This window comes from Pelophylax lessonae (assembly GCF_965119305.1).
Source record: "Pelophylax lessonae genome assembly, chromosome: 5".
In the NCBI taxonomy this organism is placed as follows: Eukaryota; Metazoa; Chordata; class Amphibia; order Anura; family Ranidae; genus Pelophylax; species Pelophylax lessonae.
The window spans coordinates 317,048,774-317,063,817 of record NC_138772.1 but is presented as its reverse complement, the minus strand read 5'-3'; the positions used below and the strand labels follow the sequence as shown (position 1 = coordinate 317,063,817).

Sequence of the window (15,044 nt, the reverse complement as noted above, 5' to 3'; positions counted from 1 at the left end):
TATGGTCTATAGTAATAAATGGGAGTATTACAGCTCATACACTATGTCAGTTACATACTCTTCTCTAGTAATAAATGGGAGTATTACAGCTCCTACACTGTGGTAGTTGCACACTCTGTGGCTGAGGCAAAGGAATGTATTCAGGGAAAGCATGAGAGAGAGTTTGTAAGCAGCTCCAATCAGTGCTTTAAGTGGCCCAAAAGAGGTGCCGGTACTCTATTATAGCCTATAATTTATTTTTTTTGATGACTCCTACCTATGACCAAATACATATAGCTACCTTAGACTCTTAGTGTCCATTCACACTGGTACGACTTGTCAGGCGACTTGGTCAGCCTGACAAGTCATGCACCGTCGCTCCCACTGTGTAGTACAGGAGCCGTCCTAATAGGAGTGACACAAGTCGCTCCGACTTAGAAAAAGGGTCCTGTACTACTTGGGGGCGACCTGGAGGTGACTTGCATTGACTTCCATTATGTGTAGTCCGTGCAAGTCGCGCCAAAGTCGCGCTGCACGCGACTTCACAGGTCGCCCCCTAATTCGGAGCGACCTAATGTGAACGGGGACTTAGACTCACCTAGAAGCACACAATGTGCTGCGCAGCTGTGGCAGGCAGGCAGGCAGGGTACTGTGTTGTCGCTGAGGGCGGCTGAGCTTGAACTTGAGGCCGAGGCGCCACTTTCTCTCTTCAGGAGAAACCGATGCGATTTTTAGATTATGCGCTATAAACCAATAAAAGAGCGTCAATTTTGGGAAAAAAAAGTAGTATTTCTCACTTTCTGCTATATAATATTACCAAGAGAGATACACAGATAATCTAAAAGTAGGGGGGCCAGACTGGCCCCCCTACTTTTAATTAATCTGTGTATCGCTCTTGGTGTAATATTACAAAGCAGAAAGTGAGATAGTATTTTTTTTTTTCCCAACACTGTTTAGGCGCGGAGGAATAAGTTCCTCCTCCGTTGTGAATGCTGGGGCGGCGGGCCGGGCGTATGACATCACTGGTTGCTAGACGCCAAGCGGTAGGCGATCTAGCAACCAGTGATACAGGAAGGAAGCACAGGCACAGCAGAGGCAGAGCGGTCAGCGGTGCGGCCGGCATCGATGTGGGAATTGGGTTTTACTTCTGTCTGCAGAGCGGTGTCCTCCCTTTTCAACAGTGGATCGGCCCTGCACTGCGTACCAGTACGCTAAAATCACGTTCTGGGCACAAGGAGAGGTGGTGGTACTCTCAAGAGCTATTTTCGGAAGTGGCGGTACTGAGTACCGTTGCGTACCGGTCCACTTAAAGCACTGGCTCCAATGCAGTATCATGCTATAATGTAATGCTCTGTTAGCTTTTTAGCAGTGCCCAACAACAACACTAAAATACACCAATCAGCCATAAGTTTATGAGCACCCACCTACTACTGAGTAGGTCCCCCTTTTTGCTGCCAAAACCATCTTCAACAAATAGCCCCTCCACAAATAGCCTCTCCGCCCTCAACAAATAACCCCCCTAACTCTCCACCCTCATTAAAATAGCCCCTCCCCACCTCTCCTTCCTCCGCAACTAGCCCCCCCCCCATGTCTCCATCCTCAACAAATAGTCCCCCTCACTTCCCCACCCTCATCAAATAGCCCCCCTCCTCCCCACCCTCCACAAATAGCTCTCCACCCTCATCAAATAGCCCCCGTCACCTGTCCATTCTCCAGGAATACCCCCCCACCTCTCCACCTTCCACAAACAGCCCCCCCAACCTTCTCCACCCTCAGCAAATAGTCCCCCCACCTCTCCACCCTCATAAAATAGCCCCCCTTACCTCTCCATCCTCCACAAATAGCCCCACCACCTCTCCACCCTTCACAAATAGCCCTCCCACTTCTCCATCCTCCATAAATAGCCTCTCCACCCTCATCAAATAGCCCCCCCCATCTCCATCCTCCACAAATAGCCTTCCCTGCCTCTGCACCCTCATCAAATAGCCCCCCCCATGTCTCCATCCTCCACAAATTGCCCCCTCACCTCTCCACATTCAAAAAATAGCTCCCCCATCTCTCCATCCCCCATAAATAGCCCCCCCACCTCTCCGCCATTGGAAAATAGCCCCCTTCCACCCTCATCAAATAGCCCCCTCTCATCTCCATCCTTCATGAATAGCCCCCCACAAATAGCCCCCCAACCTCTCCACCTTCCACAAACAGAACCCTCCCACTTCTCCACCTTCAGCAAATAGCCCCCCCACCTCTCCATCCTTCATGAATAGCCCCCCACAAATAGCCCCCCAACCTCTCCACCTTCCACAAACAGACACCCCCACTTCTCCACCTTCAGCAAATAGCCCCCCCACCTCTCCACCCTCATCAAATAGCCCTCCTCACCTCTCCATCCTCCACAAATAGCCCCACCACCTCTCCACCCTCCACAAATAACCCTCCCACTTCTTCATCCTCCATAAATAGCCTCTCTACCTATCCACTCTCATCAAATAGCCCCCCCCCCACATCTCCATACTCCACAAATAGCCTCCCCTGCACCCTCATCAAATAGCCCCCCCATGTCTCCATCCTCCACAAATAGTCCCCACCTATCCACCCTCCACAAATAGCCCTCCCACCTCTCCATCCTCCATAAATAGCCCCTCCACCTCTCCACCCTCATCAAATAGCCTCCCCCACATCTTCAATCTCCAAAAATAGCCTCCCCTGCCTCTGCAACCTCATGAGATAGCCCCCCCATGTCTCCATCCTCCACAAATAGCCCCCCCCCCCACCTTGCCCTCCTCCACAAATAGCCCCCCAAACCTCTCCACCCTCCACAAAAAGCCCCCCCAACTCTCCACCCTCCACAAATAGCCCTCCCACCTCTCCATCCTCCATAAATAGTCCTCCCACCTCTCCACCCTTGAAAAATAGCCCCCCCCTCCACCCTCATCGAATAGCCCCCTCACGTCTCCATCCTCCACAAATAGCCCCCCCCCCCACAAATAGCCCCCCAACCTCTCCACCTTCCACAAATAGCCCCTCCCACTTCTCCAGCCTCAGCAAATAGCCCCCCCACCTTACCAAATAGCCCCCCTCGGTGGGGGGGGCGTGGCCAAGAGCGGCATGTGAGCAGACGTGTCTCACAGAGCTCCCGCCAGCATCCGTCCAAACTGATCCTTTTCCCGGTCCCACAGCCGGGTTACCCTGCAGCCACTGATACCCGATAGCCTCGCGGACGCCTGGCAGTCTTTACCTGTCTGTTTACTGGGTGATGCGGCGCCGCAAACAGCGGGAGGAAGCCGCAATGCCAGGAATCCAAGAAGCCGCCACGCTGAGTCTATCACAGAAGTCCATTAATGGAGACAAGCCTGCGAGTTCCAGGAAAGTCAGTAAGCCGCCTAAATCCACCTCCAAGGAAGTGCAATGTGACATGCGTTTCTTTACACAGAAATCCCCTATTCCAGCGGGGAAGGAGGGGAGTGCGGGGGTGGTGCATGAATTGGGCCTAGTGGAGCCCTCAGTACAGAGAGGGAGTGAGCCCATGGACACCTCTATTTATACTACAGCAGTGGGGGTGCAGGATGGGGAGCAGCCCACCCTAGCTGATATATTTTGGGCAATCCAAAAGTGCAATGCTTCTGTGGATCATTTACAGGCCCAATTTGGTAACTTGACTGAAGCAGTCTACTTGATCCGTCAGGATCTGCAGAAGGTCAGCAAACGCAAAACTGCGGCTGAAAGCAGGATAAGTGATTTGGAAGTGATGTCTATTGTGTGTCTTTCTGTACCATCTTGTTCACAAGGGCGATGAATGATACCTGTAGAGCATGAACAAGCAATTTTTTGCAGTGTTAGTACCTTCCAGGGGCTCATACCTGCCAACCATCCTGAATTTGCTGGTACCATCCCAAAATTTGATTTACATCCTGGCGAATCCGTGCTGAATCCCAGAGCCCAGTACTGGAATGAGTTCCAGCACTAAGCTCCAGTAACTGGCCTTACGGGGCACCAGGAAAACCTATCCTGCATCTCTTGCAGGGTGTCTGGGGTACAACACTCTGCTATTTGCCCCTCCCTCTACAACACACTGCAGAGCAGACTGAAGCCGCCTCCTCCCCAGCGGCGCTGACATTCTCATGTACACAGGACAAGCTGGGTAGGAGGGACACTGTTCTGCATGAGCTGCACTGATGAGTTTATTATGGATTGAGACTTACGGGTGGAGGGGGGCAGCTCACAATGGTGTATACTTTGAGGAGTGATTTTCTGTTGGAGGGGAGAGGACTTGTGCTAGAAGGTGGGGGAGTTGGATTTGAAATCCCCCCACCCCATCTTCTAGCACAAACCCACTCCCCTCCCAAAGCACCCCCAGCATATATCTGACCCCCCCCCCCCAACCCACTTTCTAGCACAAATTCACTCCCCTTCCAAAACACCTCCCCAGCACATATCTACCCCCTTTCACCCTCACCTTCTAGCACAAGTCCTCTCCCCTCCTAGATTCCTCCCTCCACCCCACCTTCTAGCACAAGTCCTCTCCCTTCCTAAGGCACCCCCAACAAATATCCAAAGACAGGGTTTTGTTTAACCATGCCATTTAAGCCTCTCCCACTGTAAAGATCAGCCACACCCACTTTTTTGCCACAGCTCGCAAAGCCACCGCAGGTTTTTTTCCTCCCTCAAGTGGCCCTCATTCTCAAGTTTAATAGTTGGAAGGTGTGCATTGTAACAAGATAACCAATGTTGCTCACTTGGTGCCAGCCGCACGCAAATATGTGGCCTCTTGGTAGGTGGGAATTGAGGCAAATACAGCTGTGCCAAGAGTGTGCGCCCTGCGCGCTCACGGCACAGTTACCAGCGGCTAACGGAAAGTTCCCCATCACTACTTGCAATCGAGAGCTTTCTGATCATATGACCGCTGTGACAGCAAAATCACTGCAGTCACATGATCATAAAACGCGCCCCACCTCCCTGCATCCTAAACCTCTTAAAGAGCCAGGAGGCGTTGGCACCAAGAGGTTAACCTGTCAGCGGTCATAAATCTATGGCTGTATGTTATTATGAATCATAGTTTAAATAGTAGTCTCAACTCCTGAGGGGCACAGTGCAATCACAGGAACAAAGGTGAGTATTAGAACAGATAACAGCCTGGGGGAGCAGCTCCTGAGGTGATAAGGAAGCAGCCTGAGCAAAGACAAGGGAGTGACTTGACAGCAAAAATGTGACTTCATATTGTTGACAAGCAGCCATTCTGTAGAACAGGTGTCTGTTTTGTGTTCAGGTTCTTTACAAAGCAATCTAGGAACCCCAAACTAAGAACGCTTTATTATCCTCTAGCCCACAGGTGTCAAACACAAGGCCCGCGGGCCGAATGCGGCCCCCCAGGCCATTTCATGTGGCCCTTGCACCTCTCCTGCAGCTGTGGCACCCCCCTTGTTTCTGCCCCCACCTTGTCTCTGTAGTCGACAACAGAGAGGACAGAACTCCTTTGCCAGATCCTGCACTCCTCTGTGCAGCTGTAGAAAGGCACCTCTTTGCCCCCCCAGGACATGGGGTGCTCTGGACATCTAATCCTACAGATATAACCGGCCCTTTGAGAGCAACCATAATGCTGATTTGGCCCGCGATTAAATGGAGTTTGACACCCCTGCTCTAGCCCATGCCCTCCTGTCCTCTTAGTATAGGGTGACCAGACGTCCCCAGTTTCCAGGGGCAGTTCCAGGACACTGTCCCTGGTCCAAGTCTGTCCCTGGTTTTGTCCCGGGATCCAAAGTGTTAATTTTGTGTGGCCACCATTATTTTCTAGCACTGCCTTAACCCTCTTGGGCATAGAGTTCACCAGAGCTTCACAGGTTGCCACTGGAGTTCTCTTCCACTCCATGACGACATCACAGAGCCTGTGGATGTAAGAGACCTTGCACTCCTCCACCTTCCATTTGGGGATGCCCCACAGATGCTCAATAGGGTTTGAGGTCTGGAGACATGCTTGGCCAGTCCATCACCTTTACATTCCGCTTTTTTCCGAAAACGTCTTCTACCGGCTTCTGTGTAATGTGGCAAGCTGCTGAGAAGAGAGCTGCCAGAGGTGCCGGAATGGCGTCCCGGCAGAAAAAAAGCCCTGGGTAAATCTGTTGTGACACAAAGCATCTATGTGAGATCCCTTAGATGAAAGCCACCATTTTCTTTCTGCTGCTTACAAGATCTAAAACAGTAATGCTGTACCTTTTCAGCTGTACTACAATGGATGTCATTGCCTTGAAGCCAGTATACGCAACCTGGGATTCAGAGAATGACTATGCAGTATCTACTAAACTCAGAAGGAGCTCTTATCTTCCTTATATGAGGTAGATAAAATACTGCTGAATTCACAAACCAGGTTTGGTCCTGAGCATGGCTTTGATATTTTCATGCCAATTTTCTTTGCTATTACCAAGTTCCCTAAACTATAAAAATACTATAGTATGTTAGCAATGTTCACTATAAAATAAAAGCTATAAGAAAGAGCGACTTTACATTTCTGAAGGTGAAACACTTTTTGACAAATCAAAGTCAAAATAAAAGAATGAAAAGAGAATTGTTTGTTCTATATTGTCTCTTTATTATTAATAATCAAAACAACATTGGTATAGCCACAAAACAAAAAATAGTAGATATGTTTTATCACTCTAAATCAAAGTTCTCTTAATTAACTATGTGTTATAGTCATGCATAGCAAAGCAACCTGATTGGCCAAATGCAAGCAAGCTTGATATATTTATATTTTCCTAACTTTTTCTGAGTATCCCAGTAGTGCTCAGGCACCCTCCTGCATCCCATAGGCGTGATGCTTGCACCTTCTTGGCCTATAGAAAGGCACACATAGCAGGTCTGTGTACCAGAACTTGGTCTTGGAGTGTAGAGTCACTGAACCATGACTGTTTCCTTGCCCTTGTGGGCTTTCAAGAGAAGATTCCTTAATAATTAACATGTATATTCTGAGTACAAAACTGGCCATGTCTATTACATTCACAAATATTCACATATATATAAATTGATTTCATGTCTGTCTTTAAATTGTAAAGTGTATGTATAGCCAAAAAATTTTTTTTTTAGTTTTGATAAAGCAGGGAAGGGTTCAAATTGCTGTCAGTTTATTTTTGCTGTCGGTGTCTTAAAGAATCAACAGGAAGTGGGAGGAAATCTTTGCAAAGTGGGGGTGTTGTGATCTTGACAGTTGTCATCAGAACAGTGTTCTCATTAGAAGATTTTGCCTTACTCCTTGTTCTGCTGACAACTTTAAAAATGTCCCATTTGCACTACTTTCTCTCTTATTGATAACAGTCATGAGGACAAATACACAGCAAGTCTTACTTTTTTGTTCCCCCCAGTATGGCCAAAATTACTGCTCTTCAAATAGCAACGCTCACACTCCCTGCTGAATGAAGAGTAGTGATTATGCAAGGGGTTTGTTGGACTATTGGTGATGGACCGCCGTTCTCGCAAACTGGGAAGTGGGGAGGAGGAGTCTGGGATGGCATTGGAGCACAATTATTGGCAAAGTTTTGCAAAAAAAAAAAAAATTGTGTACTTTGTTATTTTTCCTGCAGGAGCCTGGAAAGCATTGCACCCACAATCAGTAGATCATGGGTGCAATGAGGGTTCCTGCAGACAGGCTGTCCATACCTCTGTTCGTGGACTTTTAGATCACTCATCAGCACCCATGCAGCTCATTAAAACTACAAGTCCATCTGCCATGGTACCAGGCGGTACTTGTAGTTTAATCATTCAAAGGAATCTGTGAATGAATGAATGAGGCGGCTGTGTGGGCAGAGCCTAATGCAGCTGTGCTGTTTTTAGGAAGTGACAGGGGGTATGCGGGTAAAAGTCCCGCCCGCTGTCACAGGGCGGGGAGATTGGGGGGAGGAGGGTAGGAGTTGGAATATGTTACATGCTCCACCCTAAATACAGATGGAACATGTAACATGTTTCAAAGGCGAACTTAACTTTTAACTACTTGGCGACCCACCACAGTACATATGCTATGGCAGGGCGGCACGCTTAGGCACATGTACATCATGTGGCTGCTCTAGGTTTAGAAGCACACTGCGCTCTCCCACGACTGATGTGTCTGGTATCCCAGTACTTTGGGCCCGGTGATCATGTGATTGCTATGCGATCACATAATCACAATGTCAACAAAGCTGTTATGAATGAATTAATTTATAACAGCTGTGTTGCCTATGCTGTGATTGCCCCGCAGCTATCACATGGTACCAGGGCCGATCACAGCACCCTGTACCATGTGATTAGCTGTAGTCAATCACAGATCACAGCTGTCTTGAATGTAACCCATTCATGACAGTTAAACTTTGCTGTTACAATGATCTTCACTGTAACAGAAAACAAAGTGTAAAATAAAATCCCTGATCATCCCTCCCACTGAAGTAGTACTGTGTTACTATGGTGACACTGAACTACTCTGCTGAAAGTATGTAAAAAAAATAGTAAAAAGTGAAAACATAGTAAATTGAATAACATTTTATTTATTTTTTTATTTACTTTAACATACTGACTCCAGTCAGTGTTCCTGATCACTGTCACATCGGTCATATGATGACGCTGTGCTGTACTGCACTGGTGACAGTACGTAAAAAAAAAAAAATCTTCATTGACAAAAAACATTGTCAAAAAATTCCAACTTCAAAAAACTCACCATGCTTTTTCCCAAATGCCTTAGACTGTCTATTTTACAAAAAGGTGCAATTTGGGGGGGGGGATTTGTTCTGTCCTAGCATTTTAGGGCCTCAAGAAATGAGAATTAATACATTTTCAATAATATATACCATAGTTTGTAGACTATACCTTTCACATAAGTCAGTTAATATACACTTATCAGGATTTTGTTTACCAAAGACATGTAGCAGATTACATTTTTGACTAAATTTCTATTTTCTTGTAAATGAGATGATTATCAAAAGGTTAAATCATGACACAGTAGTTTAGCAAAATGTTTACACACAAGCACTAAATCAACATGGCTATATTTTAACCACTTTAATACTGGGCACTTTCACCCCTTCCTGACCAGGCCAATGTTCAGCTTTCAGTGCTGCCGCACTTTGAATAATTGCGCGGTCATGCAACTCTGTACCCATATGACATTTTTATCATTTTTTTCCCCACAAATAGAGCTACAATATCTTTTGGTGGTATTTGATCACCACTGGGTTTTTATTTTTTGCTAAATAAGTAAAAATATATATTTGAAACCCCCATGTTTTTTTTGTTTCGGTTATAAACTTTTGCAAATAAATAATCTTTCTTCATAAATTTTTGCCAAACTGTATTCTGTTACATTTCTTTGGTGGAAATTGAGGTTAATGTGACATATATGGCCATCATCTGTAAAGTATACAAGTAAAAAAACAGAAAAAGAGGGGAATGACGGACTGTACAGGCCAGTAAAAGGAGCATACATCAAATTAATAAAATATTAAAGTTTATTATTTTTCATTTATCATCAGTGTTTATTTAGGTTGTAGGAAAGTTATAGAGTCCACAAACTATGGTATATATTGTAAATCTGAAAATTGATCAATCATACTGTAAATGCTCTTCTTCTAATACACCTGTAAACACCTATGTGTGCATGGTCAAATAGGTTAACATAGAGGGGCTTTTACAGGATGTGTTTTTTAAGATTAGTGTACATGAGGCCTTAAGTGTAATATCTGTCTGGTTTTACCATTACCAGAAATACTACTAGAAAAATACCAGTGGCATTACTCATTATTTTATGCCCTAGGATGCTATATTTCTGGTGCTATAATAATCAAAATGTAGTGTGCAGGTTTTTTTTTTTTTTCTTTAAGGTGAAGTGAATCTGCCAAAGAACAAGATGCTGCAGCTCTGTTTGTGTACAATGAAGAAGAGGAAAGGATGATCACAAACAAAATGTTGTACAGGACTATTGCTAACAACAATAGCAGTGCCTCCTGTTGCTTCAGTACCTTCTTCATTCACCTCTACAAATGATTTATGTACGGCTTTGGATAAAAATAGGTTACGATTTACAGACATGCCAGAGAGATCACATCTGGCGCAATCAAAGGCATCAGTCATCCCGAGACTGCCAAGTACAGATTTTAGGTCAATGTCGTTTTCTAGCTTGAATTTTGGCAAGTGGAGATTCACTTTAGATTTATGCAAATTAGATGGATTTATCATGTCAGCAAACTTCTCATAGGTTAGTTCCCGTTCAAGCTGGAAGCAAACAGAATTATGTCATCAGAAGTTGATCAGGAGAAGAACATGCATTTCAACAGATCAAGCACAGTGAGAATGCAGATAAAATTCAATTATTAGCATATCTAAAAACCTGCTGTAGAGACTCAAGCTGATAAAATACTAGCTTTTTTTATGCTATGTGAGGTCAGCTTGGCTGATGTGAACAGACAAGGTTATAAAGGTGCCTATTTTCATGAATTAACCACTTAAGCCCCGGAAGATTTTACCCCCTTCCTGACCAGGCCATATTTTGCGATTCGGCACTGCGTGACTTTAACGGACAATTGCACGGTCGTGCGACGCTGTACCTAAACAAAATTAACGTCCTTTTTTTCCCCACAAACAGAGCTTTCTTTTGGTGTGATTTTTACTTTTTGCGCTATAAACAAAAAAAGAGCGTAAATTTTGCAAAAATAACAATATTTTTCACATTTTTTTTATATGAAATTCCCCCAAAAAAATTTAAAAATCAAAATTGTTTAACATTTTAGGCCAATTTGTTTTCTGCTACATATGTTTGGTAAAAAAAATTGCAATAAGCGTATTTTGTTTGGTTTGTGCAAAAGTTATTGTGTTTACTAACTAAGGGAAAGATTTTTGTCATTTTTGTTGTTCTTTTTTTTTAACGAGTAATGGCGGCGATCTGCGATTTTTTTTGCGGGACTGCGACATTGTGGCGGACAGATCGGACCCTTGACTGACATTTTTGACACTTTTGGGGGTACCAGTGACATTACTACAGTAGTCAGTGCTATACATATGCACTGTTACTGTAAAAATGACACTGGCAGGGAAGGGGTTCACTTTATTGGTGATGCAGGGGTTAAGTGTGCCTCTAGGGGCGTGATTCTAACTGTACAGGGGTGTGGCTAGTGATGTAGCAACAGAGACATACGATCCTACATAGCAGGATCGTATGATCTCTGTTCTTACACAGAGGAGAATGACAGGCGGCTTTGTCTACATTAGCCGCCTGCCTTTCTCCCTCTCCACTGGGAGATCGCGAGTGGCCGGCGGTCACACGCCGGTCACACGCTCGGGATGTGCAGGAACGAGCACATCCCCTAGAGCCTCACAGGCTAGCGACGTAGTCCTACGTCACTTTGCCTGTGAGGGGCTGACTGCCGCAGTAAATATACTGTGGGCGGTCGGCAAGTGGTTAAGGAAACTCTGCTAAGCCCTATTTGCATCTAAACTGCAATTGCATTATCGTAACTCCAATGGACTGTAACACAGCAAACATTACTGTACCTATTAAAATACTCCATATTTTGGTGTGGTTAAAAAATTTAGAGCTGTCCTCTGTCATCCCAAGGAGTCTAAGTAGCCCTCTTAGCTTTTAACTCTGGACTACATAACAATTCGTCTTTATGTTGTAAAGAATAGGACAGGGGCAACATTTGATTAGTTTAGTAAAAGACAACTGGGCGGGGATGACACCACTCAGTCCAAAAAAATTTTATGTTTTGTCAGCACACACCAAAAAAATTAGGAACAGAATGCATGTATTGCAGACATGTAGTATATGTGGGTTTTTTTTTGTTTCTTTTTTACCATTTGTATACACTTTAACTACTTCTGGACCAGAAGGGTTTTACCCCCTTAATGACCAGGCCATTTTTTGCGATACGGCACTGCGTTACTTTAACTGACAATTGCACTGTCGTGCGACGATGCACCCAACTAAAATTGATGTCCTTTTTTCCCACAAATAGAGCTTTATTTTGGTGCTATTTAATCAGCTGTGCAGTTTTTATTTTTTGGGCTATAAACAGCAGCCAATATAAAAAATTTAAAAATCAATTTTTTTCATAATTTTAGGCCATTATGTATTCTGCTACATATTTTTGGTAAAAAAAAAAATCCCGATAAGTCTATTTGTTTACACCAGGGGCAATCAAAGGGTTAAGTGTGTCCCTAGGGAATGCTTTCTAACTGCATAGGGGATGGACTCATTAGATGAACATTAGAAATCTGTGTTCTTGAATAGCAGGAACACAGGATCACCCATGTTCATCTGTGACAGAACGGCGGTCTGCCTTGTTTACATAGGCAGACAGCCGTTCTGTCTCTATGGGGAGTGAACACGGGTGGTCGGTGGCCATTGTTTTCGCTGGACCTGCTGATTGGCTCCCCCTCTGGCCAATCAGTGTGCACGCCCCCACTGGCTATTACACAAAATTACGTACATGTACTTCTTTTTTTGCGCAATATAGCAAACTTGCTGCAGTAAAAGTGCAAGTGGTTAAGGGATTCAAATATATGTAAAATATTTTTTTTAAAACAGGGGCTATTCTTCCTCTCCCTGCCATAGCAGGCAATGATGGGGAAGGTACAAACAATGCATTGCTTCATTTACTCTCAATAAGTTTAATGTCTTTAGAACCAAAACAATTTTTAATTTTTGTACAGTACAGTTAAAAGTGATAATAAACCCTATTTTTTATGTTTACTTTATTACATTCCATTGAAGGAAGTCTGGACTTACATATCATGTATATTCTGCTTCCTTAAAAACTTGTATTTTTTTCTGGCTGGTTCAAGAGCCAATGTGCCTGCTCTCCTGCCTGTAGGTGTCTTTGAGCTAGCTGCTCCTTAAGAAAGATACCTGTGTGTACGCACTCCTGTCTGGGGCTATGTGCATCTATTGAAACACACAGTGCCCGGCAAGCCTTACCCTGCTTCCTTTTTTCAGCTCCTGATAGATAGCTTGCAGGAACCAATTGATCCCCTCTGCAACCCAGAACTTCTGGGAAATTGTTTGGATCATGGAGGACCTGGCAGCCGTGACCAGGGCAGGAGGATTATTTTTGGGGATGGGGTGAATGTACTGAGGATTTTTTTTACCTCAATGCTGTGAATGCAATAAGGTAAAAACATTTTGTCATTAGTACTGCTTTAAACATAATTAAACATTTTATTTTGTAAGACATACAACCTAATGTGATATCTGCCAAATTAATTTAGGCCCCTTTCACACCTCAGCAAGTTGTATGCCTATGAGCGACAATGCTTAACAAGTAGAAATCTATTTATTTAAATTGCATCTGATCACATAAGTACGCAAAGTCTCTTGTGGCATGTTGACTGTTGCAGGAAGAATTAAAAGAGATTCTTTTTGAACAGATTCACAGGTATTTGGCCCCATAGAATTCAAAGGAAGTTTTCAAATAGGAGTTTTTCAGGCGTTTCTTTGCGTCACAACTGTTAGCAAGATTAACACTGTGGCCAAAATGGAGGACAGTTCAGCAAAGATGAAAGGGCTCAGTGGGCCAGTGTGCATCAGCCCATAAAGCATAGCTCCCAACTGTCCCTAATTTTAAAGGACTTTTCTCAGCTCTGGTCTTCAGGGTCACCCCAAACTCTATGCACATCAAATGCAAAGACTTTTGATTTTCTTACCTTCCCTAGCATCAATAAAGAAAGAAAGCAAGGCCCGGAGTAAGGGAAGAAAAACCTAGACGGAGGGCTGACATGACAGGGTTAAAAGGGGGTTTGGAGTGGCAATTTAAGGAGGGAAAACGGAAATAGTAAGGTAAACCTACTGGATTGGTGGAGCGTAGGGAATAGGTGGGGCTTTAGGGGTCAAACACTAGGAGGGTCCTGGAGAGGTCTTCAGTCATGAGAGAGACAACGCTGAAACAACTTCCCTTTTTGTTTGGTGGTTACGTTCTTGTGTGATTTTGGGCTGTTTTCCTGGGTGGTATGTCAAAGGCAGCTGGTGGGGTACAAGGTCCTTGTATGTGCTCTATTTGATAAATAAAAATTGGTAGGAACCAGTCTTGGGTACGGCTCCCTGTGGTTTGTCTGGTTTGTACCTGCCAATAGTCGTGTTGTCTCTGAGTCAGTGTTTTGCGTCTGGAGGCCTAAGTTTGGTTAAGCAGGTACGTGAAATAGTGGTGCCTACAAGGACATTGGGGGCTACAAATTTCAGAATGTACTTACTGTTGCTGGTATGATTTATATATGTTATTTATACAATTTGATTTAACCACTTGCCTACTGGGCACTTATACTCCCTTCCTGCCCAGGCCAATTTTCAGCTTTCAGCGCTCTCACACTTTGAATGACAATTGCGCAGTCATGCTACACTGTACCCATATGAAATTTTTATCATTTTTTTTTTCACACAAATAGAGCTTTCTTTTGGTTGTATTTAATAACCTCTGGGTTTTTTATTACTTACTAAAAAAAAGAAAAAAGACAGAAACTTCTGAAAAAAAAACAGTTTTTCCTATTTTGTAAATTTTGAAAATAAATAATTTTTTCTCCTTCACTGATGTGCACTGATGAGGTGGCACTGATGGGCACTGAGAGGCGGCACTGATGGGCGGCACTGATGGGCACTGAGAGGCGGCACTGATGGACACTGATGGGTGGCACTGATGGATACTGACAGGTGGCACTGATGAGCACTGATGGGCAGCACCATCAGTGCCCACACTCAGTGACCATAGTGCTGCTAGTCAGTGCCCATCAGTGCCTAGATGAGCAGGCACTGATGGGCACTGACTGGCAGCACTATGGGCACTGATGGGGGGCACTGATGGCGGGCACTGTGGGCAGTAATGGCATTTTTTTTCTCTTGTGTAATCAGGCCCTGATTACATTCCTCTGTGTTCCCCTTACCGCTGACGGCTCTCCTCTTCCTCACACTGCAGTCTCTATGTGAGGAAGAGAGCTGGCGATGAGAGATGATCTCATATGTTTACATATGAGTCATCTCTCATTGCACGGTCCGATCACGTGGTAAATGGCCGCTGTGATTGGCCATTTACCACGATCTGTGATTGGCTGTGTCCAAGGGACATGGC

At 44.7% G+C, this 15,044-nt stretch overlaps 1 protein-coding gene across 1 annotated transcript in view; it reads right to left on the bottom strand.

The window, feature by feature from the left end:
• Positions 1-9,478: 9,478 nt before the first annotated feature.
• The window catches only part of LOC309555957 (leukocyte elastase inhibitor-like), a 45,104-nt gene continuing 39,538 nt past the window's right edge, over positions 9,479-15,044 (bottom strand). The window contains exon 6 of the mRNA XM_082258184.1: positions 9,479-10,206. Coding sequence (XP_082114310.1) covers positions 9,811-10,206 — 396 coding nt within the window. The 3' untranslated portion in view covers positions 9,479-9,810. The remainder of the gene's footprint in view (positions 10,207-15,044) is intronic.